At 47.0% G+C, this 26,147-nt stretch overlaps 1 protein-coding gene and 1 pseudogene across 2 annotated transcripts in view; one reads left to right on the forward strand and one right to left on the reverse strand.

Moving 5' to 3' along the window:
- The window catches only part of DNAH11 (dynein axonemal heavy chain 11), a 299,590-nt gene that overhangs the window by 85,245 nt on the left and 188,198 nt on the right, over positions 1–26,147 (reverse strand). Inside the window, exons 58-60 of the mRNA XM_084618686.1 lie at positions 1,880–1,993; positions 864–1,007; positions 101–283 (exon numbers count right to left, since the gene is read on the reverse strand). Of these exons, the coding sequence (XP_084474812.1) occupies positions 101–283; positions 864–1,007; positions 1,880–1,993 (441 nt within the window). The remainder of the gene's footprint in view (positions 1–100; positions 284–863; positions 1,008–1,879; positions 1,994–26,147) is intronic.
- Positions 19,189–19,854, forward strand: LOC311515534 (small ribosomal subunit protein uS15-like; annotated as a pseudogene). The gene is made up of 2 exons: positions 19,189–19,487; positions 19,676–19,854. The product of its transcript is annotated as a small ribosomal subunit protein uS15-like (transcript).

The following is a 26,147-nucleotide window of genomic DNA, read 5'->3' on the forward strand; positions in this document are numbered from 1 at the left end:
TACACTGAACCTGCTGAAATAGTCACAAGCGTCTATCATAGTATCCTTCCAAACCCACCTACTTGTCCAGTCAGAGACCAAATATCTTGATATATAGTACCTCATAGAATTTTACTATGTTGATAACCCAGGCACAGAGACCAGCTGCTGCAAAGGACTTTGTGAGGACCAAATTTGGGTTGAATTCTGGATCTTTCAAGTAATGCTCTTTGACCACTTTCAGACAGTTCTTAGGAATATGCTCCTTATCATAACTAATTAAAGCTTGTAGGAAGTCATCAACCTGCAAGGAGAAGAGACCTAATGTACCCAATCCATTTACACTGCAGAGAACTTTTCAAGATCACAAGTTAACTCCTGCTTTCATGACCTTAAAATATAAAAGCAAAATGGGCACTCTGCATTTAGTTTGCTTTTGGAGATTGCACTGAGTGAATACAAATTTTGAAAAAAAAAGGGGGGGTGGCAGGAAGCATATCTTCAAATGAATCATTCATTTACAGAACCCATCACACCCCCTCAAAAAAACCCAACCACCCGAGTCCCTCTTTGCAATTAATTTGGGAAATTGTCTGATATCAGGTAAAAACATATATACAATTTTCTTCCTCTTATACTTGACTGCTCTCAGTTTTGCAAATAATAAGTAACTCCCAGTTGATGCTCATGTTGACTTCAGTATGCCACTGAAGCCATGGGGAGACATGATTTATAACAATATGACATCCAGCTCCTTCAATTAAGTCTGTAAGAGAGTGATATTACATTTGACTCAGAACTACCCTTGACTGTAATATTTAATTAACTAGCCCTCCTCTCACCCATCACACATAGCCAACAGATGATTTCCCACTGTCCAGCACCTTTCCCATGAAGACTTTAGCAGCTTTCCAACTTCGGTCTTTGGGCACTTTGCCGTTATAAGCCAATAATACCATGACTGCAGCAGTAACATTAGTTACTGCAGTTGGTGGGTTGGGGAAGGCTTTCAATTCAGTGAGATTAATCTGAAAAGCAATCACACACACACAAAAAAAAAAAATCAACAGAAAGCTGCCAAACAGAGTTAGCCATCCGCAAAGTGAAGATGTCTACAGAGAAATAATGGAATTGCTAGTGCAGCAGGGGTACAGTAGAATCATTCTTAAGAGATTAAGAATGCACAGCTGTACTTTTTGACGACTCTTGGTTGCTTGTGATCCCATTGGTCATCACTTCATATAGTAAGTAGAACTGCAACGATCTGCATGACAGTTACAGGAAGCCATCACTGTCCTGCAGCTCTACAATGAACACGCAATGTTCTATATGGATTCTATATACAGACACAATTTTCGACAGCCTAAAGTGCAAACGCCATTTTTTCACACAAATTTCCTGTTGGACTTGAACCCAAATCAACTAAATGATCCTTGTTGCAGTCGGTATTGTATTTAATATAGATTGTTCGATGCGACTTGACTTCATCAGTAGTAAAATAAATCACAGCAAAAACCCCTATACACTTGTACCATACTGTAGTGCTACTACTTTCAAGAATAGTAGGTAAAATAATCTACCCACATCATACTACTTTGCCAGTTTTCTTCTGGGCACGTGCACTTCTTCCCTCTGTCCCATGTACACAACAGATCCTATGGCACAGTGATGCTTCCAATCAGCCAGAACAACTCAAGAGCTTCACGGTGCTCCTTCATACTAATTATGTTGCTTCTACAAAATTCCCAGTGGCTGCCAGTCTAGGGAGGTGGGGGAACAAGCTCATTCCTGATCTTTCATTGACCAGTACAGCAACAAGACCAATGGGCTGACCCATACATAGCTTATTAAAATCCTTTAAACGAAGTTCCTCACAGCCATTAAACTGCCTGGTTCTTACCTTATTAAGTGTATTTAAAGCTGCTGTAGCAGCCACTAGAGCAGGTTCAGTTTTCAACAAGTCATCTTCACATTCTCTCTGCTTCAGAGATACTTCTGTTTGGATTGCCACTACCTATTCAAAACAAAGAATCTTAAGAGTTTAGCCTGAGACCTAATTTTCCACATGCAGTCAGAGCTGCTTAAGCTGCAGACAGATCTTTTTCTTAGGGTCTGGGTATGCAAGCAATTTATAGTAAGTAGTAACCTTTTTTACAATAGGCACTGTCACAAACTGTGTGGCACAGCCTACGCTCCTACAGTTACTGTATCATGAGAACCAAAAATCTCCCAACAAACAGTGATCCCAAGAAAGAGACAATGGGTATGTCTACACTACGGAATAAGGTCGAATTTATAGAAGTCGGTTTTATATATTCGAGTGTGTGTGTCCCCACAGAAAATGCTCTAAGTGCATTAAGTGCATTAACTCGGCGGAGTGCTTCCACAGTACCGAGGCTAGAGTCGACTTCTGGAGCGTTGCACTGTGGGTGGCTATCCCACAGTTCCCGCAGTCTCCGCTGCCCATTGGAATTCTGGGTTGAGATCCCAATGCCTGATGGGGCTAAAACATTGTCGCGGGTGGTTCTGGGTACATATCGTCAGGCCCCCGTTCCCTCCCTCCCTCCGTGAAAGCAAGGGCAGACAATCGTTTCGGGCCTTTTTTCCTGAGTTACCTGTGCAGACGCCATACCACGGCAAGCATGGAGCCCGCTCAGGTAACCGTCACCCTATGTTTCCTGGGTGCTGGCAGACGCGGTACGGCATTGCTACACAGTAGCAGCAACCCCTTGCCTTGTGGCAGCAGACGGTACAGTACGACTGGTAGCCGTCATCATCATGTCCGAGGTGCTCCTGGCCACGTCGGCTGGGAGCGCCTGGACAGACATGGGCGCAGGGACTAAATTTGGAGTGACTTGACCAGGTCATTCTCTTTAGTCCTGCAGTCAGTCCTATTGAACCGTCTTATGGTGAGCGGGCAGGCGATATGGACTGCTAGCAGTCGTACTGTACCATCTTCTGCCAGGCAGGCAGGAGACGAGGATCGCTAGCAGTCGTATTGTACCATCTTCTGCCAGGCAGGCAAGAGATGAGGATGGCTAGCAGTCGTACTGTACCATCTTCTGCTGAGCAGCCATGAGATGTGGATGGCATGCAGTCCTTCTGCACCGTCTGCTGCCAGCCAAAGATGTAAAAGATAGATGGAGTGGGTCAAAACAAGAAATAGACCAGATTTGTTTTGTACTCATTTGCCTCCTCCCCTGTCTAGGGGACTCATTCCTCTAGGTCACACTGCAGTCACTCACAGAGAAGGTGCAGCGAGGTAAATCTAGCCATGTATCAATCAGAGGCCAGGCTAACCTCCTTGTTCCAATAAGAATGATAACTTAGGTGCACCATTTCTTATTGGAACCCTCCGTGAAGTCCTGTCTGAAATACTCCTTGATGTAAAGACACCCCCTTTGTTGATTTTAGCTCCCTGAAGCCAACCCTGTAAGCCGTGTCGTCAGTCGCCCCTCCCTCTGTCACAGCAACGGCAGACAATCGTTCCGCGCCTTTTTTCTGTGCGGACGCCATACCAAGGCAAGCATGGAGGCTGCTCAGCTTACTTTGGCAATTAGGAGCACATTAAACACCACATGCATTATCCAGCAGTATATGCAGCACCGGAACCTGGCAAAGCGATACCGGGCGAGGAGGCGACGTCAGCGCGGTCACGTGAGTGATCAGGACATGGACACAGATTTCTCTGAAAGCATGGGCCCTGACAATGCATGCATCATTGTGCTAATGGGGCAGGTTCATGCTGTGGAATGCCGATTCTGGGCTCGGGAAACAAGCACTGGTGGGACCGCATAGTGTTGCAGGTCTGGGACGATTCCCAGTGGCTGCGAAACTTTCGCATGCGTAAGGGCACTTTCATGGAACTTTGTGACTTGCTTTCTCCTGCCCTGAGGCGCATGAATACCAAGATGAGAGCAGCCCTCACAGTTGAGAAGCAAGTGGCGATAGCCCTGTGGAAGCTTGCAACGCCAGACAGCTACCGGTCAGTTGGGAATCAATTTGGAGTGGGCAAATCTACTGTGGGGGCTGCTGTGATGCAAGTAGCCCACGCAATCAAAGATCTGCTGATATCAAGGGTAGTGACCCGGGGAAATGTGCAGGTCATAGTGGATGGCTTTGCTGCAATGGGATTCCCAAACTGTGGTGGGGCCATAGACGGAACCCATATCCCTATCTTGGCACCGGAGCACCAAGCTGCCGAGTACATAAACCTCAAGGGGTACTTTTCAATAGTGCTGCAAGCTCTGGTGGATCACAAGGGACGTTTCACCAACATCAACGTGGGATGGCCGGGAAAGGTGCATGATGCTCGCATCTTCAGGAACTCTGGTCTGTTTCAAAAGCTGCAGGAAGGGACTTTATTCCCAGACCAGAAAATAACTGTTGGGGATGTTGAAATGCCTATATGTATCCTTGGGGACCCAGCCTACCCCTTAATGCCATGGCTCATGAAGCCGTACACAGGCAGCCTGGACAGTAGTCAGGAGCTGTTCAACTACAGTCTGAGCAAGTGCAGAATGGTGGTAGAATGTGCATTTGGACGTTTAAAGGCACGCTGGCGCAGTTTACTGACTCGCTTAGATCTCAGCGAAACCAATATTCCCACTGTTATTACTGCTTGCTGTGTGCTCCACAATATCTGTGAGAGTAAGGGGGAGACGTTTATGGCGGGGTGGGAGGTTGAGGCAAATCGCCTGGCTGCTGGTTATGCACAGCCAGACACCAGGGCGGTTAGAAGAGCACAGGAGGGTGCGGTACACATCAGAGAAGCTTTGAAAACCAGTTTCATGACTGGCCAGGCTACGGTGTGAAAGTTCTGTTTGTTTCTCCTTGATGAAACCCCCGCCCCTTGGTTCACTCTACTTCCCTGTAAGCTAACCACCCGCCCCTCCTCCCTTCGATCACCTCTTGCAGAGGCAATAAAGTCATTGTTGCTTCACATTCATGCATTCTTTATTCATTTGTCACACAAATAGGGGGATGACTACCAAGGTAGCCCAGGAGGGGTGGTGGAGGAGGGAAGGAAAATGCCACACAGCACTTTAAAAGTTTACAACTTTAAAATTTATTGAATGACAGCCTTCTTTTTTTTGGGCAATCCTCTGTGGTGGAGTGGCTGGTTGGCCGGAGGCCCCCCCACTGTGTTCTTGGGCATCTGGGTGTGGAGGCTATGGAACTTGGGGAGGAGGGCGGTTGGTTACAGAGGGGCTGCAGTGGCAGTCTGTGCTCCAGCTGCCTTTGCTGCAGCTCAACCATACACTGGAGCATACTGGTTTGGTCCTGCAGCAGCCTCAGCATTGAATCCTGCCTCCTCTCATCACGCTGCCGCCACATTTGAGCTTCAGCCCTGTCTTCAGCCCGCCACTTACTCTCTTCAGCCCGCCACCTCTCCTCCCGGTCATTTTGTGCTTTCCTGCACTCTGACATTATTTGCCTCCACGCATTCGTCTGTGCTCTGTCAGTGTGGGAGGACAGCATGAGCTCGGAGAACATTTCATCGCGAGTGCGTTTTTTTTTCTTTCTAAGCTTCACTAGCCTCTGGGAAGAAGATCCTGTGATCATTGAAACACATGCAGCTGGTGGAGAGAAAAAAAGGGACAACGGTATTTAAAAAGACACATTTTATAAAACAGTGGCTATACTCTTTCAGGGTAAACCCTGCTGTTAACATTACATACATAGCACATGTGCTTTCGTTAGAAGGTCGCATTTTGCCTCCCCCCACCGCGTGACTACCCCCTCAACCTTCCCCCCTCCCTGTGGCTAACAGCGGGGAACATTTCTGTTTAGCCACAGGCAAACAGCCCAGCAGGAATGGGCTCCTCTGAGTGTCCCCTGAAGAAAAGCACTCTATTTCAACCAGGTGACCATGAATTATATCTCACTCTCCTGAGGATAACACAGAGAGATAAAGAACGGATGTTGTTTGAATGCCAGCAAACATACACTGCAATGCTTTGTTCTATAATGATTCCCGAGTACGTGTTACTGGCCTGGAGTGGTAAAGTGTCCTACCATGAAGGACGCAATAAGGCTGCCCTCCCCAGAAACCTTTTGCAAAGGCTTTAGGACTACATCTAGGAGAACCGCGAATGCCAGGGCAAAGTAATCCTTTCACATGCTTGCTTTTAAACCATGTATAGTATTTTAAAAGGTACACTCACCAGAGGTCCCTTCTCCGCCTGCTGGGTCCAGGAGGCAGCCTTGGGTGGGTTCGGGGGGTACTGGCTCCAGGTCCAGGGTGAGAAACAGTTCCTGGCTGTCGGGAAAACCGGTTTCTCCGCTTGCTTGCTGTGAGCTATCTACAACCTCATCATCATCATCATCATCATCTTCGTCCCCAAAACCTGCTTCCGTATTGCCTCCATCTCCATTGAAGGAGTCAAACAACACGGCTGGGGTACTGGTGGCTGAACCCCCTAAAACGGCATGCAGCTCATCATAGAAGCGGCATGTTTGGGGCTCTGACCCGAAGCGGCCGTTCGCCTCTCTGGTTTTCTGGTAGGCTTGCCTCAGCTCCTTCAGTTTCACGCGGCACTGCTTCGGGTCCCTGTTATGGCCTCTGTCCTTCATGCCCTGGGAGATTTTGACAAAGGTTTTGGCATTTCAAAAACTGGAACGGAGTTCTGATAGCACAGATTCCTCTCCCCAAACAGCGATCAGATCCCGTACCTCCCGTTCGGTCCATGCTGGAGCTCTTTTGCGATTCTGGGACTCCATCATGCTCACCTGTGCTGATGAGCTCTGCATGGTCACCTGCAGCTTGCCACGCTGGCCAAACAGGAAATGAGATTCAAAAGTTCGCGGTTCTTTTCCTGTCTACCTGGCCAGTGCATCTGAGTTGAGAGTGCTGTCCAGAGCGGTCAGAATGGAGCACTCTGGGATAGCTCCCGGAGGCCAATACCATCGAATTGTGTCCACAGTACCCCAAATTCGAGCCGGCAACGTCGATTTAAGCGCTAATCCACTTGTCAGGGGTGGAGTAAGGAAATCGATTTTAAGAGCCCTTTAAGTCGAAATAAAGGGCTTCATTGTGTGGACGGGTACAGGTTTACATCCATTTAACGCTGCTAAATTCGACCTAAAGTCCTAGTGTAGACCAGGGCAATGAGTCAGATCCCCAGCTGTGACTGAGCTCTGCTAAGTTAAAAGCTCCACATGGCAGGTGATTTACAACCCCAGGCTTATAGGACCCCTATTGCAGCCGCCTCTTCCTGCGGACCACTGCATCCAGACAAAGTATAAACCCCATTACGTCTGATAAAGAGTTCAGAGAGTGCCACATTCCTTTCATCCTAGCTGTTCTCTTTGCTGTCCTGAATCATGAAGTTGCTCCCTCTTGCTGTTCTGTCCTTTTCTGAGCAGAAACATGGAAGAAGATGGAGGATACCCACTGAATTTCTTTGTGGGAAAACACATTGATATCAAGAATACAGGCAAAACAGTGAGCAGGCAAATGGAGGAGCTAGAAAATGGCAGAAAAATTGCCACATTTGTGGATGTGTGTGTCTCAGACAGATTTATCTGGCATCTTGACAAAAAAAAAAAAGTTAAGTTATGCAATCATTTGCCCAGTTATTTAATCACAACATACTCTGGGTCAGGGTCATAGCTAAACACTCTGATAGTTTCCATCATAATCTTTTACACTGACAGTTTTATAATATAAAATAAAAAAATGTCTGCCAGGCTTAAATTTGGTGAATATGTTTTATTCTTGGAATATATTTTTTTCTTTTAAAATTGGTTTTGATTGTATTAATACATCAAGTAAGAAAATAGACGTTTAGACTAGTTTGGGATTTTTGTAATTGTGTAATTGAAAAACAGCATGAATTTTAAAAAACAGAAATTTGCCCAGAGCTTCTGGTTTATGACATTGCTTTTGTACTGTGGAAATAAATTAAGCTTTCTGATAACTTAATGGTGTCAGCTTTATTTTAATACTACCCACTAATTAAATAAACATACATTTAAAAAGCCATTTCAGAACAGCTACAAGGCACTTTGTAAAGAAGAACTTGTATACCAGTGGCTAAATTACCACCTACACAGAGCAATTACTCTTATCCTGAAACTACCCTGGAAATACACTGCAAAATTTTTTACCTGATAATTTCCTTTCTGGATATGGCCTCTTTGCCATTAAAAGACATTTGGATTGCTATTTGCTTTCTGCAAATATCACAGGCAGCTCAGACTTGTCCATGAGGCTCCACACCTTGACCACACTCCTCCTGCTCGCATTCCAGAAGCGTATAATAAATGTGACTGAATAAAGTGCTACTGTTACAAAGTTTTATTTTTAATCTACTAGTACAAATTTAGTGTTTCATTACAATTGTGGAAGCACTCATCTGGAGTGAAAGTGGAAGGGACATGGCTCTTTCTTAGAGCCTCATGGACAAGTATGAGCAGCCTACAACATCTGTAGAATGAGGAAACTAAAAACAGTATAATTAAGTTATTTAGGTACCATGGCTTGGAGCACTTTCCACTCAAGGAATTTTCCTTCTGTAGAGGAATGAAGGTCAACCCAACAGCACTCTGTAAAAACAGTGCTGTTGGGAGTGACTACATAGCAGCTTTACACAATTTCAATTCAATTCAGTGAGATTTTATTGGCATGACAACTCACATAAATATTACCAAAGGAGGAGAGGCAGGAAGAGACAGATCCTCCTCAATGGTTGACTCCCTTTTTGCCCTGGATGCTGCCATGAAGAATGTTGAATGGGCACCGATCCCCTTGGGCTTGGTTTGATGTCTGGCTATGGAGGAGCTTTCAGGCCCAGACATTTAGGGCAAAAGAAATGAACAGATAGGAGAACTGATTAGTTCTGCTAAGGTAAAATTGAACAACTCTTTCATACAGGTGTAGAGGCTTTGGGTAAAACAAAGGAAGAACAATTTTCTGTGATGTATGGAAAGAAGAGTTTATCTTGGTAACAATCAATTCAGTGGTAGGAAAAATGACTGTTGTTATGGAAGATGTAGTAGTAAGAGCAGAGGCTTCAGACTTTTCTGATCTGACTGTGATCAAGAAGCTGGTTTGCATGGAAATGAAATGCAGGGACTTAGATGCCATCAATTTGAATGGGTCATGAGAGCCTACAGAATTGTGGCAAGATCCCAGGTAGGGAAGGCAGGTCTGACTGCTAGTTTTGGTAGACATGCTCCCCTGAAGAGCCAGACTACCACTAGGTGATTTACCAGAGACATGGAAGAGCCTGTGTTTATAACACTATGTAGTGCTGAGACATGAGATAGAATGGTAGGAGGTCTTGGGCCCAAGTTTAGGTCATCTTGCAAGAGATCCAGAAGAGCTAGGATGACCAGTTTCCTGAAATTTCTAGCCTGGTATCAGTAGAATTTTGTCCAAACTCTTGTGTAGGCTAAGAGGGTGGAAGGCCTGTGGGATGCTAAGATAGCCTATTATTGTGGAAGAGTAACCCATCTAGGTTAGCCAAGCTGTCATGCTCCAAAATCAGGACCTGGCTCAAGGACAGAAGATCCTGTCAGGTGAGAGACTGAGTAGAAGCAGTTCTCACTACCATGGCCTTCTTCCATAATTTCCTCTTTTTTCTCCTTCTGAGTGACTCTTCCTAGCAGAATGGCAGGGAAAGCACAGAGCCAAAACAGATCTGAGTCAGAGAGTCCAATCCCAGTGAGGAGTGGTGGTCTTTTCAGGTGAATAAGAGTTTCACCTTTGCATTTTGATTGAATGCAAATAGATCTCCCTGGAGATAGCCTGCGGTACTGGAAATCAACTGATATAGTTCTAGGTTCAGGGAGCATTCCATGTAGTCTCTCTGCTGATACCTTAGACAGCCCGCTTTCGTGTTCAGTGTCCCACTTATGTAAATCACTCTGATGCAGCTAGGGGTGGCCTTCTGCCCAGGAGACAATCTGGCCCACTTCAGCAAATACGTTTGAGTTTCCTGTCCCCACCTCACAATGTATAGGAATCGGGTACTGTCATAAATATAAAGGGAAGGGTAAACCCCTTTGAAATCCCTCCTGGCCAGGGGAAAGCTCCTCTCACCTGTAAAGGGTTAAGAAGCTAAAGGTAACCTCGCTGGCACCTGACCAAAATGACCAATGAGGAGACAAGATACTTTCAAAAGCTGGGAGGAGGGAGAGAAACAAAGGGTTTGTGTGTCTGTCTGTAGTCGTCTGGGCCGGGGACAGAACAGGAATGGAGTCTTAGAACTTTTAGTAAGTAATCTAGCTAGGTATGTGTTAGATTATGATTTCTTTAAATGGCTGAGAAAAGAATTGTGCTGAATAGAATAACTATTTCTGTCTGTGTATCTTTTTTGTAACTTAAGGTTTTGCCTAGAGGGGTTCTCTATGTTTTTGAATCTAATTACCCTGTAAGATATATACCATCCTGATTTTACAGGGGGGATTTCTTTATTTCTATTTACTTCTATTTTTTATTAAAAGTCTTCTTGTAAAACACTGAATGCTTTTTCATTGTTCTCAGATCCAAGGGTTTGGGTCTGTGGTCACCTATGCAAATTGGTGAGGCTTTTTATCCAACATTTCCCAGGAAAGGGGGAGTGCAAGTGTTGGGAGGATTGTTCATTGTTCTTAAGATCCAAGGGTCTGGGTCTGTAGTCACCTAGGCAAATTGGTGAGGCTTTTTACCAAACCTTGTCCAGGAAGTGGGGTGCAAGGTTTTGGGAAGTATTTTGGGGGGAAGGACGCGTCCAAACAGCTCTTCCCCAGTAACCAGTATTAGTTTGGTGGTGGTAGCGGCCATTCCAAGGATAACGGGGGTAATATTTGTTACCTTGGGGAAGTTTTGACCTAAGCTGGTAAAGATAAGCTTAGGAGGTTTTTCATGCAGGTCCCCACATCTGTACCCTAGAGTTCAGAGTGGGGGAGGAACCTTGACATGGTGGCACAGTGGTGGGATTAACCTGAAATCATTTTGAGATCCAGTTGAGATTTTTTGAACTAGAAATACAGATTTTAAAAAGGAATTTTTAGGAAGTCCAGAAGGCAGCTTTGAAACTGAAAGCAGCTTGGTTTCTCTCTGCTTTGTGGCCAAGCAGAGACAAAAGGGGATTATCTTGTGAATTGCAGGTTTTCTTGCCTGGAGGCAGGGTACTTAACTCCTGCAGGGAAATTCACAGTCTTCCAACCCAGAGGTTTTTTTTTTTTCTTTTCTTCCTAAAAGTAAATAGGGGGTGTGTGCTCTACCCATTTGCCTGGAGACAAAAGTGGCAGGGTTTTTTTTTTTTAGGATTTTGATTTTTTTTTTGTTTTACAAGGAGCACAGGTTTGAAAAGAAATTTTTTTTTTCTTTGGGCTGGGTAAGCAGTTTTCCAAGTAGTTGGAGGTTTTTTGCTTTAATTTGGGCCCAGAGCAGAGACAAGGGAATTGTCTTTTTCTGTAGGCTGACAATCACTATCAGAGAATAGGTACTCTATTCCAGCACAGCAAAAGTTTACAGCCAAGTTTTGTTTGTTTATTTCTAAACCTCGGGTGTAAAGTTAGTTAAAAACAGAGAGGTTAGAATGGCCAAATCCTCAGCTCGACTACAGCTGGAATTAGCCAAATTTCAGGCTGAGGAAAAACAAAGGGAACATGAAAGACAGATAGAACTCATGCGGCTGGAGAAGGAGGTACAGGAGGCTGCCCACAAGAGGGAAATGGAGGCAAGGAAGCATGTGGAGGAGATGGAGAGGATAAAGGCCCAGCAGAATATACCAACAAACCCTAGCAATCCTTCTCCAGGTACCACTTCCCATCCCAGAAAGTTCCCCACCTACAAGGCAGGTGATGATACTGAGGCCTTCTTAGAAAACTTCGAAAGGGCCTGCCTTGGGTACAACATCTCTACTGACCAATACATGGTAGAGCTGAGGCCGCAGCTCAGTGGACCCTTAGCTGAGGTGGCAGCTGAAATGCCTAAAGAACACATGAACAAGTATGAACTGTTTAAATCCAAGGCGAGAGTCAGAATGGGGATAACACCCGAGCAGTCTCGTCGGAGGTTCAGAGCCCTAAGGTGGAAACCAGACATGTCATTTACCCGACATGCCTACCACATTGTAAAACATTGGGATGCCTGGATATCAGGAGCAAGTGTTGAATCTCCAGTAAATTTGCCCTTCCTAATGCAAATGGAACAATTCTTAGAGGGTGTTCCTGAGGAAATAGAAAGATACATCCTAGATGGGAAACCCAAAACTGTAATTGAGGCAGGAGAGATTGGAGCCAGATGGGTGGAGGTGGCAGAGAAGAAGAAAACTGGTCGCAGTTGGAGCGGAGACCAGAAGGGACCACCCCAGACCACACCCTATTACCGGGGGCCGCCCAAAGCCCCACCTACCTCCCAAAGAACCCTCCAGACCCCTTATCGTCCCACCACCCCGTTCTCCAGCAACCCACCTCGCCCCGGTGACCCGTCAGCTGGACGATGTTTTAAATGTAACGAGCTGGGGCATGTAAAGGCCAACTGCCCCAAGAACCCCAACAGGTTACAGTTCATTGCACCGGAATCACACCAGAGGTCCACAGGCCCAGATACCTCCCAGATACCCTTGGAGCGGAGGGAAACTGTGAGTGTGGGTGGGAAGAAGGTCACCGCGTGGAGGGACACCGGAGCACAAGTGTCAGCTATCCATGCTTCCTTAGTGGACCCCAATTTAATCAACCCAGAGATCCAAGTGACGATTCAACCCTTCAAGTCCAACTCTTTCAATTTGCCTACAGCCAAGTTGCCTGTCCAGTACAAGGGCTGGTCAGGAATGTGGACTTTTGCAGTCTATGATGATTATCCCATCTCCATGCTGTTGGGGGAAGACTTGGCCAATCATGTGAAGCAGGCCAAGAGGGTGGGAATGGTCACCCGCAACCAGGCTAAACAAGCCGTGAGGCCTAGCTCTGTTCCGGAAACTTCTATCAGGACCCAGTCAGAGGTGATGGACCTGGACCCCAGGCCAATGTCTGCAACAGCAGTAGTGGATCCAGTCCCAGAGACCCAGACGGAACCAGTCCCAGAACCGGAACCAGCCGAACAACCAACACCAGACCCCGTGTCAGCACTGAATCCAGTACTTGCAACCTCAACACCAGAGGGCCCCACCGAACCTGAACTGGCAGCAGCCGATAACCCTACACAAGAGGCTCAGCCGGAGCCTGAATCCCAACATAGTGCACCAGCGGAGAGCGGTTCACAGTCAACAGAAACAGCTCCATCCCCTATATCGCTTCCAGAGGGACCAAGCCTATGTCCCCAATCCAATGAGGAACTGATGTCTCCAGCATCAAGGGAACAGTTCCAGACCGAACAGGAAGCAGATGAAAGCCTCCAGAGAGCTTGGACGGCGGCACGGAGCAACCCACCGCCTCTCAGCTCTTCTAATCGATCCAGGTTTGTTGTAGAAAGAGGACTTTTATACAAGGAAACTCTTTCTGGGGGACACCAGGAAGACTGGCATCCTCAGAGACAGTTGGTAGTTCCAACTAAATACCGGGCCAAGCTCTTGAGCTTAGCCCATGATCACCCTAGTGGCCATGCTGGGGTGAACAGGACCAAAGACCGTTTGGGGGGGTCATTCCACTGGGAGGGAATGGGCAAGGATGTTTCTACCTATGTCCAGTCTTGTGAGGTGTGCCAAAGAGTGGGAAAACCCCAAGACCAGGTCAAAGCTCCTCTCCAGCCACTCCCCATCATTGAAGTTCCATTTCAGCGAGTAGCTGTGGATATTCTGGGTCCTTTTCCGAAAAAGACACCCAGAGGAAAGCAGTACATACTGACTTTCATGGATTTTGCCACCCGATGGCCGGAAGCAGTAGCTCTAAGCAACACCAGGGCTAAAAGTGTGTGCCAGGCACTAGCAGACATTTTTGCCAGGGTAGGTTGGCCCTCCGACATCCTCACAGATGCAGGGACTAATTTCCTGGCAGGAACTATGAAAAACCTTTGGGAAGCTCATGGGGTAAATCACTTGGTTGCCACTCCTTACCATCATCAAACAAATGGCATGGTGGAGAAGTTTAATGGAACTTTGGGGGCCATGATACGTAAATTCGTAAATGAGCACTCCAATGATTGGGACCTAGTATTGCAGCAGTTGCTCTTTGCCTACAGAGCTGTACCACATCCCAGTTTAGGGTTTTCTCCATTTGAACTTGTATATGGCCGTGAGGTTAAGGGGCCATTGCAGTTGGTGAAGCAGCAATGGGAGGGATTTACACCTTCTCCAGGAACTAACATTCTGGACTTTGTAACCAACCTACAAAACACCCTCCGAACCTCTTTAGCCCTTGCTAGAGAAAACTTACAGGATGCTCAAAAAGAGCAAAAAGCCTGGTATGATAAACATGCCAGAGAGCGTTCCTTCAAAGTAGGAGACCAGGTCATGGTCTTAAAGGCGCTCCAGGCCCATAAAATGGAAGCATCGTGGGAAGGGCCATTCGTGGTCCAGGAGCGCCTGGGAGCTGTTAATTATCTCATAGCATTCCCCACCTCCAACCGAAAGCCTAAGGTGTATCATATTAATTCTCTAAAGCCCTTTTATTCCAGAGAATTAAAGGTTTGTCAGTTTACAGCCCAGGGAGGAGACGACGCTGAGTGGCCTGAAGGTGTCTACTACGAAGGGAAATGTGCTGGTGGTGTGGAAGAGGTGAACCTCTCCATGACCCTTGGGCGTATGCAGCGACAGCAGATCCAGGAGCTGTGCACTAGCTACGCGCCAACGTTCTCAGCCACCCCAGGACTGACTGAACGGGCATACCACTCCATTGACACAGGTAATGCTCACCCAATTAGGGTCCAACCTTACCGGGTGTCTCCTCAAGCTAAAACTGCTATAGAACGGGAGATCCAGGATATGTTACAGATGGGTGTAATCCGCCCCTCTGAAAGTGCATGGGCATCTCCAGTGGTTCTAGTTCCCAAACCAGATGGGGAAATACGTTTTTGCATGGACTACCGTAAGCTAAATGCTGTAACTCGCCCAGACAACTATCCCATGCCACGCACAGATGAACTATTAGAGAAACTGGGAAGGGCCCAGTTCATCTCTACCTTGGACTTAACCAAGGGGTACTGGCAGGTACCGCTAGATGAATCTGCCAAGGAAAGGTCAGCCTTCATCACACATCTCGGGCTGTATGAATTTAATGTACTCCCTTTCGGGCTGCGAAATGCACCCGCCACTTTCCAAAGACTTGTAGATGGTCTCCTAGCGGGATTAGGAGAATATGCAGTCGCCTACCTTGACGATGTGGCCATATTTTCGGATTCCTGGGCAGACCACCTGGAACATCTACAAAAAGTCCTTGAGCGCATAAGGGAGGCAGGACTAACTGTTAAGGCTAAGAAGTGTCAAATAGGCCTAAACAGAGTGACTTACCTTGGACACCAGGTGGGTCAAGGAACTATCAGCCCCCTACAGGCCAAAGTGGATGCTATCCAAAAGTGGCCTGTCCCAAAGTCAAAGAAACAGGTTCAATCCTTCTTAGGCTTGGCCGGTTATTACAGACGATTTGTACCGCACTACAGCCAAATCGCTGCCCCACTGACAGACCTAACCAAAAAGAAACAGCCAAATGCTGTTCAGTGGACCGGAAAGTGTCAGAAGGCCTTTAACAAGCTTAAAGCGACACTCATGTCTGACCCTGTACTAAGGGCCCCAGACTTTGACAAACCGTTCCTAGTAACCACAGATGCATCCGAGCGTGGTGTGGGAGCAGTTTTAATGCAGAAAGGACCTGATCAAGAATTCCACCCTGTAGTGTTTCTCAGCAAAAAACTGTCTGAGAGGGAAAGCAACTGGTCAGTCACTGAAAAAGAATGTTATGCCATTGTCTACGCTCTGGAAAAGCTACGCCCATATGTTTGGGGACGGCGTTTCCACCTGCAAACCGACCATGCTGCACTAAAGTGGCTTCACACCGTCAAAGAAACTAACAAAAAACTTCTTCGGTGGAGTTTAGCTCTCCAAGATTTTGATTTCGACATCCAACACATCTCAGGAGCTTCTAACAAAGTGGCTGATGCACTCTCCCGTGAAAGTTTCCCAGAATCAACTGGTTAAAATCGTCCTTGAGATGTGGAAAATATTGTTAGTCTTTATGTACTTGGTAGTATATTTAGAGATGCATGTGTCTTATTAACTCTGTTTTCCTAGAGCTCCAGGAAGAAATCCCAGCCAGTGTTTCACCCTAGCTGAGATTTGGGGGGCGTGTCATAAATATAAAGGGAAGGGTAAACCCCTTTGAAATCCCTCCTGGCCAGGGGAAAGCTCCTCTCACCTGTAAAGGGTTAAGAAGCTAAAGGTAACCTCGCTGGCACCTGACCAAAATGACCAATGAGGAGACAAGATACTTTCAAAAGCTGGGAGGAGGGAGAGAAACAAAGGGTTTGTGTGTCTGTCTGTAGTCGTCTGGGCCGGGGACAGAACAGGAATGGAGTCTTAGAACTTTTAGTAAGTAATCTAGCTAGGTATGTGTTAGATTATGATTTCTTTAAATGGCTGAGAAAAGAATTGTGCTGAATAGAATAACTATTTCTGTCTGTGTATCTTTTTTGTAACTTAAGGTTTTGCCTAGAGGGGTTCTCTATGTTTTTGAATCTAATTACCCTGTAAGATATATACCATCCTGATTTTACAGGGGGGATTTCTTTATTTCTATTTACTTCTATTTTTTATTAAAAGTCTTCTTGTAAAACACTGAATGCTTTTTCATTGTTCTCAGATCCAAGGGTTTGGGTCTGTGGTCACCTATGCAAATTGGTGAGGCTTTTTATCCAACATTTCCCAGGAAAGGGGGAGTGCAAGTGTTGGGAGGATTGTTCATTGTTCTTAAGATCCAAGGGTCTGGGTCTGTAGTCACCTAGGCAAATTGGTGAGGCTTTTTACCAAACCTTGTCCAGGAAGTGGGGTGCAAGGTTTTGGGAAGTATTTTGGGGGGAAGGACGCGTCCAAACAGCTCTTCCCCAGTAACCAGTATTAGTTTGGTGGTGGTAGCGGCCATTCCAAGGATAACGGGGGTAATATTTGTTACCTTGGGGAAGTTTTGACCTAAGCTGGTAAAGATAAGCTTAGGAGGTTTTTCATGCAGGTCCCCACATCTGTACCCTAGAGTTCAGAGTGGGGGAGGAACCTTGACAGGTACTATCCCTTTAAATAAGTTAAAAGAAAAGGAGTACTTGTGGCACCTTAGAGACTAACCAATTTATTTGAGCATAAGCTTTCATGAGCTACAGCTCACTTCATCGGATGCATAAAGTGGAAAATGCAGTGAGGATGTTTTATACACACAGACCATGAAAAAATGGGTGTTTATCACTTCAAAAGGTTTTCTCTCCCCCCACCCCACTCTCCTGCTGGTAATAGCTTATCTAAAGTGATCACTCTCCTTACAATGTGTATGATAATCAAGGTGGGCCATTCCCAGCACAAATCCAGGGTTTAACAAGAACGTCTGAGGAACAGTGGGGGGAGCGGGGGGTTTGGAAAAAACAAGGGGAAATAGGTTACCTTGCATAATGACTTAACCACTCCCAGTCTCTATTCAAGCCTAAGTTAATTGTATCCAATTTGCAAATGAATTCCAATTCAGCAGTCTCTCGCTGGAGTCTGGTTTTGAAGTTTTTCTGTTGTAATATCGCAACTTTTATGTCTGTAATCGCGTGACCAGAGAGATTGAAGTGTTCTCCGACTGGTTTATAAAATGTTATAATTCTTGACATCTGATTTGTGTCCATTTATTCTTTTACGTAGAGACTGTCCAGTTTGACCAATGTACATGGCAGAGAGGCATTGCTTGCACATGATGGCATATATCACATTGGCAGATGTGCAGGTGAACGAGCCTCTGATAGTGTGGCTGATGTTATTAGGCCCTGTGATGGTGTCCCTTGAATAGATATGTGGGCACAGTTGGCAATGGGCTTTGTTGCAAGGATAGGTTCCTGGGTTAGTGGTTCTGTTGTGTGGTATGTAGTTGCTGGTGAGTATTTGCTTCAGGCTGGGGGGCTGTCTGTAGGCAAGGACTGGCCTGTTTCCCAAGATTTGTGAGAGTGATGGGTCGTCCTTCAGGATAGGTTGTAGATCCTTGATAATGCGTTGGAGAGGTTTTAGTTGGGGGCTGAAGGTGATGGCTACTGGCGTTCTGTTATTTTCTTTGTTAGGCCTGTCCTGTAGTAGGTGACTTCTGGGTACTCTTTTGGCTCTGTCAATCTGTTTCTTCACTTCCGCAGGTGGGTATTGTAGTTGTAAGAATGCTTGATAGAGATCTTGTAGGTGTTTGTCTCTGTCTGAGGGGTTGGAGCAAATACGGTTGTATCATAGAGCTTGGCTATAGACAATGGACTGTGTGGTGTGGTCTGGGTGAAAGCTGGAGGCATGTAGGTAGGAATAGCGGTCACTAGGTTTCCGGTAGAGGGTGGTGTTTATGTGACCATCGCTTATTAGCACCGTAGTGTCCAGGAAGTGGATCTCTTGTGTGGACTGGTCCAGGCTGAGGTTGATGGTGGGATGGAAATTGTTGAAATCATGGTGGAATTCCTCAAGGGCTTCTTTTCCATGGGTCCAGATGATGAAGATGCATCAATATAGTGCAACTAGCGTAGGGGCATTAGGGGACGAGAGCTGAGGAAGTGTTGTTCTAAGTCAGTCATAAAAATGTTGGCATACTGTGGGGCCATGCGGGTACCCATAGCAGTGCTGCTGATTTGAAGGTATACATTGTCCCCAAATGTGAAATAGTTATGGGTGAGGACAAAGTCACAAAGTTCAGCCACCAGGTTTGCCGTGACATTATCGGGGATAGTGTTCCTGACGGCTTGTAGTCCATCTTTGTGTGGAATGTTGGTGTAGAGGTGTACCATCCTGGCCACTTCTACATCCATAGTGGCCAGGATGGTATTTTCAGGAAGATCACCGATGGATTGTAGTTTCCTCACTTTCAGCTCCTAGTGCCTCTTGCTCCCAGCTCCTCAGACGCTCGCCACAAACTGAAGTGAGGTCCTTTTTAAACTCAGGTGCTCCGATTAGCCAGCATGCCCTAATTGATTCTAGCAGCTTCTTAATTGACTCCAGGTGTCCTAATTAGCCTGCCTGAATTTGTTCCAGGAAGTTCCTTCTTGTTCTGGAACTGCCCCTGTTACCTTACCCAGGGAAAATGGACCTGCTTAATCTGGGACTAATATATCTGCCTTCTAACACTCTCCCCATCATGGGTCGCATGCACACTTCGAGGAAGGGCCTGTCCCAGTCAGTGTGCCCACATGGTTAAAACTTACTTCTGATGACATAAAGGAACAGATCTGCAAACTGGCTAAGAAAGGTCTGACTCCCTCACAGATCGGTGTAATCCTAAGGGATTCTCATGGTGTTGCCAAAGTTTGTTTTGTCACTAGCAACAAAATTTTAAGGATCCTTAAGTCCAAGGGACTTGCTCCAGACCTTCCAGAGGATCTGTACCACTTGATCAAGAAAGCTGTTGCTGTCCATAAACATCTTGAGAGAAACAGAAAAGGAGTACTCGTGGCACCTTAGAGACTAACAAATTTATTTGAGCATAAGCTTTAGTTAGGTACAGCATCCGAGGAAGTGAGCTGTAGCTCACGAAAGCTTATGCTCAAATAAATTTGTGAGTCTCGAAGGTGCCACAAGTACTCCTTTTCTTTTTGCGGATACAGACTAACATGGCTGCTACTCAGAAGGATAAAGATGCCAGATGTCGTCTGCTTCTGACTGAGAGCAGAATTCACAGGCTGGCTTGTTACTACAAGATCAAGAGAGTACTCCCACCCAAGTGGAAGTATGAGTCATCCACTGCCTCTGCTCTGGTCGCTTAAGAGTTCACTCTTCTTTTTGCTGAAAGAATAAAGTCACATTAAAGACCAAAAAAAAAAAAACCCAATACTCTCCTGTAGCCATCTGGCCTGATCCTGTCACAGTATCTAGTGAAGTCTTGTGCATTTGTATATAGTTAGTAAATACCATTATTTGGAATCCAGTTGTGCCCATGTGGTTTCCCCATATTCTCTCTGTTGTGTAGAGAATAAGGACAACACTCCTTGCCTGTTTATATATAGGAGAGTCATCAAATTGTTGTACTCCTTTCTCAGGGGATCCTGGAAATCCCAAAGAGCCAGCCTGAATGGTTCTTGATGAGTGAGGATGGTCTGATTTGTATAGTCCCAAGAACCTTGCAGAGCAGTGATGAGCTGCCAAAATCTTAACAACTGGTTCCCTATAAAAAGTTCTGATTTAAGGGATGTGCCCCAGTATGTATTTTTTGTACCAACAGGGTTACCATACGTCTGTATTTTCCCGGGAGGAATTTTTAAGATTTAAAAATTCCTCCCGGACGGCGATTTAAGAACCAAAAAGCCTGACCTGTCCGGGAAAATACAGATGTATGTTAACCCTGCCTAAAGTTCTTTTTTAAAAAGATGGGCCTGAACTAGAAATGAGCTCCGTTTCACACGTGTGGGTCCCCGCCACTCCCTGGGGGTGTGCTAGGGTGACCAGATGTCCCGATTTTATAGGGACAGTCCCGATTTTGGGGTCTTTTTCTTATATAGGCTCCTATTACCCCCCCCCCCCCCCCGCCATCCTGATTTTTCACACTTGCTGTCTGGTCACCCTAGGGTGTGCACATGTGTGGGTCCCAGCTGCTCCCTGCCCCCCTCATTGAAGCAGGTGTGCAGGGTTACTGCCCTGGGAAGTGCAGGGCACCAGTGGACGTGGGGCAGGGCTAGCTGGAGGCAGGGGGTGCAGGGCTGGCTGTGGGCAGGTCAGGGGGTGTGGCAGGGGCTGGTGCAGGCCGGGCAGACGGTGCGGGGATGGCTGGAGACAGGGGCTGGCTGCAGGCAGGGCAGGGGGTGCGGGGGTGGCTGGAGACAGGGGCTGGCTGCGGGCAGGGCGGGGGGTGGCTGGAGACAGGCTGGCTGCGGGCAGGGCAGGGGGGCGGCAGGGGGTGTGGAGGTGACTGGAGGCAGGGCAGGGGGTGCCGCAGGGGCTGGCTGCGGGCAGGGCAGGGGCTGGTGCAGGCAGGGCAGGGGGTGGCTGGAGACAGGGGCTAGTGCGGGCAGGGCAGGGGATCGCTGGAGGCAGGGCAGGGGGTGCGGCAGGGGCTGGTGCGTCTGGAGGCAAGGGGTGGCTGGAGGCAGGGGTGTGGGGGTGGCTGAAGGCAGGGGCTGGTGCGGGCAGGGCAGGGGGTGCGGCAGGGGCTGGTGCGGGCAGGGCAGGGGGTGGCTGGAGGCAGGGGCTGGCTGCGGGCAGGGGGGTGGGTGCTCACGGGGAGAGCAGCAGGACGCAGCCCAGGCCCAGCAGAGCAGCCGGGGACCCACCAGGCAGCACCGGGAGCCCGAGGGCCAGGGGAGCAGCAGCAGCTACAGGGCTCATGCCCAGGGCTAGACGGCAGCCCACATGGCTCCCGCAGTGCAGCGCCCCCGGCGGCCGGAGCAGGAATTACATCACTTCCAGTCCGGAGCCCATCAAAGCCTCAGCGCCCCCTGCAGGGAAGCGGGTTAACAACTGGTTCTAAAACTGCTTCAAAATTTAACAACTGGTTCATGCGAACTGGTGCGAACCGGCTCCAGCTCACCACTGTTGCAGAGGTTTCTCTGGAAGAGTCTTGGCTGGTGCTGCATAAGGCCAGAGGTCTTAAATATGAGCCCCTTTTCCTGGCCTTTTCCTGAGGGTCCCTGGGCTGCGAGCGATTGTGGGAGAGCTCCTAGTCTTTGCCTCATGATACATTCTCCTTAGAGGTGGGAGCATCTCATGCCCTGTTTACTCAGTTTGATCAGCTCTGCCACGTGGAAGAAGAAGAGAAAAGAGGGAGGGCACTGATGCGGGGAAATAACCTCTGAAAAACGGTCGTTCCCTCAATGAAGGTTAGACTGGGGGCAGGTTGAAAAGGGTAATTTTGCTCACTGCTACCCCCTAAAATTGGGGATTTAAAACTGGGGTAGTGATAGATAAGTGAGGAGTGCTGAACTTCTGCTCAGTTTGCATGGTGGAAAGTGGAGAGTTTGGAAAGAGGATAGGAGAAGCCTGGCCATACTGTGACACAAAAACACCATGGGTGCCAACTGGCACAGGGTTCACTGCAACTCCTGTCTCAGTCCTGACAAACTCACTATACCTAATACATTGCTTTCATGGTATTTATCCATAAAAGGTAGCATGTGAGGTCTCTACTGAAAGTGTGTAACTTATTGATACCCATAACCATTGTGAGATGTGGGTGATATCTAAGGAGTAATGTAACTATATGGAAAATTATGCTTTTATGGTCTTGGAGTGAAAATGAGTCACCAGAGAAAAAGCGTATGTCTCGGTGGAGGCCCAGTCAAGTTAGAGGGTGTTGTCACCCCGCACAGGCTAGCCAAATATGTAATATGTTGCTCTATTGTCAGCCATTGCAACAACCCAAAGAAGCCAATGGAAAACCATCAAAGGTAAACTATAAACATTGAAACCATCTGGAAGTGGAAAGGAAGGATATGACAGCAAGGGGGTCACCCTGTCAGTGAATAAAGGCAACAGACTGATTCAACATATCAACAGGATGGAGAAAGATACTCTGGATCCATTCTCCGAGAAGCAGAAATGCTTCATGAAAGATTGGGTCCTGCTCCTTGGGGCTAGTGATTGCTACAAAAGACAACTTTGGGTGTGAGAATCTATCTGCGCATTAGCTAGGAAAGGTAACAGTTAATAAGTGTAGGCCCTAGCTCCTGTTTTATGGTTTTGTTTTGTATGTAACCATTTGTTCCCCTGGGTTTCTAGTTAAATCTCTTTTTTTCTTACATAAATTTCTCTTTGATTTATTATAATTGAACTCAAATGCTGCATATGATGCAGGAGCAGTGTTCTAAGGCAAAACTAGAGTACACCATTCCTTTAGAAATGGAGGATCTGGGATTTCTGTGGGTATCCAGTGATCAGGGGCTGCACATCACAGGGGGACACTTTGAAGGGACTTAGGGGCTGGAGTGCAGCTATTTTCAACTGGCAGGACTGGTGTAGCTTAGAATAGAGTGTTTGAGCACCTGACAGGCTGATTGTGTCAGGGAGTTAACACCCAGCTGGCACAGGCAAGGCTTCCTTGCATCGCAGGCAGGTGGCAACAAGGTGACTCACAGTCCTGAGTGCCCCGAGGAGCACCACATCTACCCCAGAGCAAAGAACAAATTTCAGAAACAAATATGACCATCAAAAATAGCCTAGGCCACCAGTAATTTTCCCTTCTAGATGCTGTCAGACAGTCACTTGCACAAGTACCACCTCAGTGTCTCCCCAGTGACCACAGAACTCCTGCTTGACTATCAGACACCTAATACGTGAGTTGAATTATTTGAAGCATGGCTGACAAGAGGTCTGTCTTGGCTCCCTACAAGCTCAGGGTTACTCCACCAGTTTTACTTCATCCAAGTCTGAACCTGTCAGATTCTTCCACACTAGGCTATTCTGATCCCTCAAAATACATTGCAAGCTTCTTGGAGAATGGTGTAGGTGAGTTGTTGGCAGGGAATCCTGGTTTAGCTGGGGCCCTTTGGTGCAGCTAGCTCTTAGAATTTCAGCAGGTCCCATTGTTCCTTGGGAGTAGCAGAGGGATATTCCAAGTTACCCGTGATATCAGAATTCCCCTGCTCTCCAGCAGCACACCAGATCTCCTCACTCTCTTAGCTCCCACACCAGCTGCTGCAGCAGTGGAGATCCTGCCTCCACTGCTCAGTCTCTAAGGGCAGGTCTACATTATAGCCGGGATCGACGCTCCGAGATCGATCCACCGGCAGTTGATTTAGCGGGTCTAGTAAAGTTGACCCCTGTACTCTACCCCCAACTAGAAGAGTAACGTAAGACAATGGGAGATTTTCTCCCGCTGACCCCCCACAGTGTAGACCCCGGGGTAACTCGATGTAAGGTACATCAACTCCAGCTACGTTATTCGTGTACCTGGAGTTGTGTAGCATAGGTCGACTTACCGTGGTAGTGTAGACATAGCCTAACCCTCTGCAGTGGCTACTTCTCCTCTGAACAGGGAGTGGGTGAATCATTTTCCAGTGTCTCCCTGTGCTCCTAATGCTGCTCTTTCCTGGCTCAGTAGGGGAGCAAGCTGCTTGGCTCCTTGCAGTGACTGAACCTCATGGTGGAGGAACAAGTTGCCCAACCTCTGCTTATCTTCCTGCTGTTGCTGCTACCTGCAGGGGGAAGGTGTTTACCACAGCCCCCACTCTTCCCATCCCCAGCCTTCACCAGCTGGGCAGTGCCTACAGGCTTCTCTCCCAGAAGTCTCTGTGTATCTGGGCAGCACAGCTTCTCTCTCTCTAGCTGTCAGGTTGTCCGATTTTATGTCTTGACTACTATATAGGTGAGACTTCTCTTGTTCTGACACTTACTGATGGTCTCTGCTGCCATTCACATACCCAGGGATTCTAAGGAGACCCCATGAGTAACCTGACAGAGTGCAATGGACTCCCCTAGTATTTGCACTGGTTTAATTTCAGGTGGGAATTTAAACAGATATGGTTAAATCAATGCAGTTTCCTTATGGGCACTCTTATTTTTGTTTAAGATAGACTTCAGCCAAACTATTAAGAACAGGCTTAAGCTAAACCAAATTAAGCCATCTTAAAACTGAAATAAGAGCATCCACACATCCTTGTGCAATGGTTTCACTATATCAGTTTAAAAACCGATCTGGGTTATATCAGTACAAATTTCTCATGTAGACAAGACCTTAGTAGAGAATTTCTGTATGGGGAAAAATTAGTGGGTGCTCTGCATCCACTGGCAGCCAAGCTCCCCTCCCCGTGCCCCCCACCCCATCTCACCTCCTCCTCCGCCTCCTCCCCTGAGCACACCGCATCCCTGCTCCTCCACCTACCTCACAGCGCTTGCCACTGCCAAACAGCTGTTTGACGGCATAGCAAGCTCCGGGAAGGAGGGGGAGGAGCAGGAACGTGGCATGCTCATGGGAGGAGGCGGGGCCGGGGCAGGGATTTGGGGAAGGAGTTGAAATGGGGGCGGGGCAGGGAGGGGGCAGAGTTGGGGCAGGTATTTTGGGGAAGGGGGTGGAATTGGGGGCACGGCAGGAGGCACAGGGGGGTCGAGCACCCACAGGCACGAGCAGAAGTTGGTGCCTATGCTTACAATTACATATTTGGGAAATTATTGTACTTATTTTGTAAGGATATGCTGCCTGGGGCTGAAGTCAGTTGTATGTAGTTTGGTCTTTATCCTTGTACCTCACAACTCATGTGAAATAGCTTCTCATGCACACATTTCCTGTTAGGTCTTGCTTGAATAAAGTCTAATTATGGAGAAAGCAAAATATTACAGTGATTGGGATATTAATATTTGGATAGCCACTACAGTGCATTGGTAGTAAAAAGTCTCCATAAGAACTTTTACTATGAATAGGTAATGTCCTAACTACAGTAGTTGTTTGTACAATAATCTGGGCTGGCAGCCGTGTGTGTGTGTGTATTTATAATACATCTAGGAAACCAAAGAAAACAATAAACTAAGAATAAACTCAGATTAAGTGACACATTGCTAAACCAGGAAACTCAAAATGAAGCTTAACAGTCCCTCCTGCCTTTCCCCACCTCCAAAACAACTTGAGTTCAGGATTGAGTTGGTGGGAGTTATAGGTTGAATTTCCCAGCATACGTCAGTTTGCATCACAGACATAGCATACTATAAAATTAAGTACTAGTTTTCATATCTTCCTTGGTTCACACTTTCTCTCTATGTGCTGCAAGCCGGCCAGCCTAAGCTACTGCTATACTATACATGGGAAAAAATACAAATTCTGTTTTAGACAAGCTGCAATTATATGTGAAGGTACAAGTCAGCAGATCAGCCCAACAGCTGTGGTGAGACAAGTTGGGTGAGGGAATATCTTTTATTGGACCAGCTTCTGTTCATGAGAGAGACAAGCTTTGGAGGTGCACAGAGCTCTTCAATAAATTGGTCCAATAAAAGATATTACCCCACCCACTTTGTCTCTCTAATATCCTGGGACCAACATGACTACAACAACGTTGCATACAACATATGTAACACCATTTCAAAATGGTAAGAACATGTACCAACTGAACTCGCCTGCACCATAAACAGTACCATGCAGTGGTTCAAATATGATGTAGTCCTTTCCATTAAACAGAATAG

This window comes from Lepidochelys olivacea, assembly GCF_965140295.1.
Source record: "Lepidochelys olivacea isolate rLepOli2 genome assembly, chromosome: 2".
NCBI classification, from domain to species: domain Eukaryota; kingdom Metazoa; phylum Chordata; order Testudines; family Cheloniidae; genus Lepidochelys; species Lepidochelys olivacea.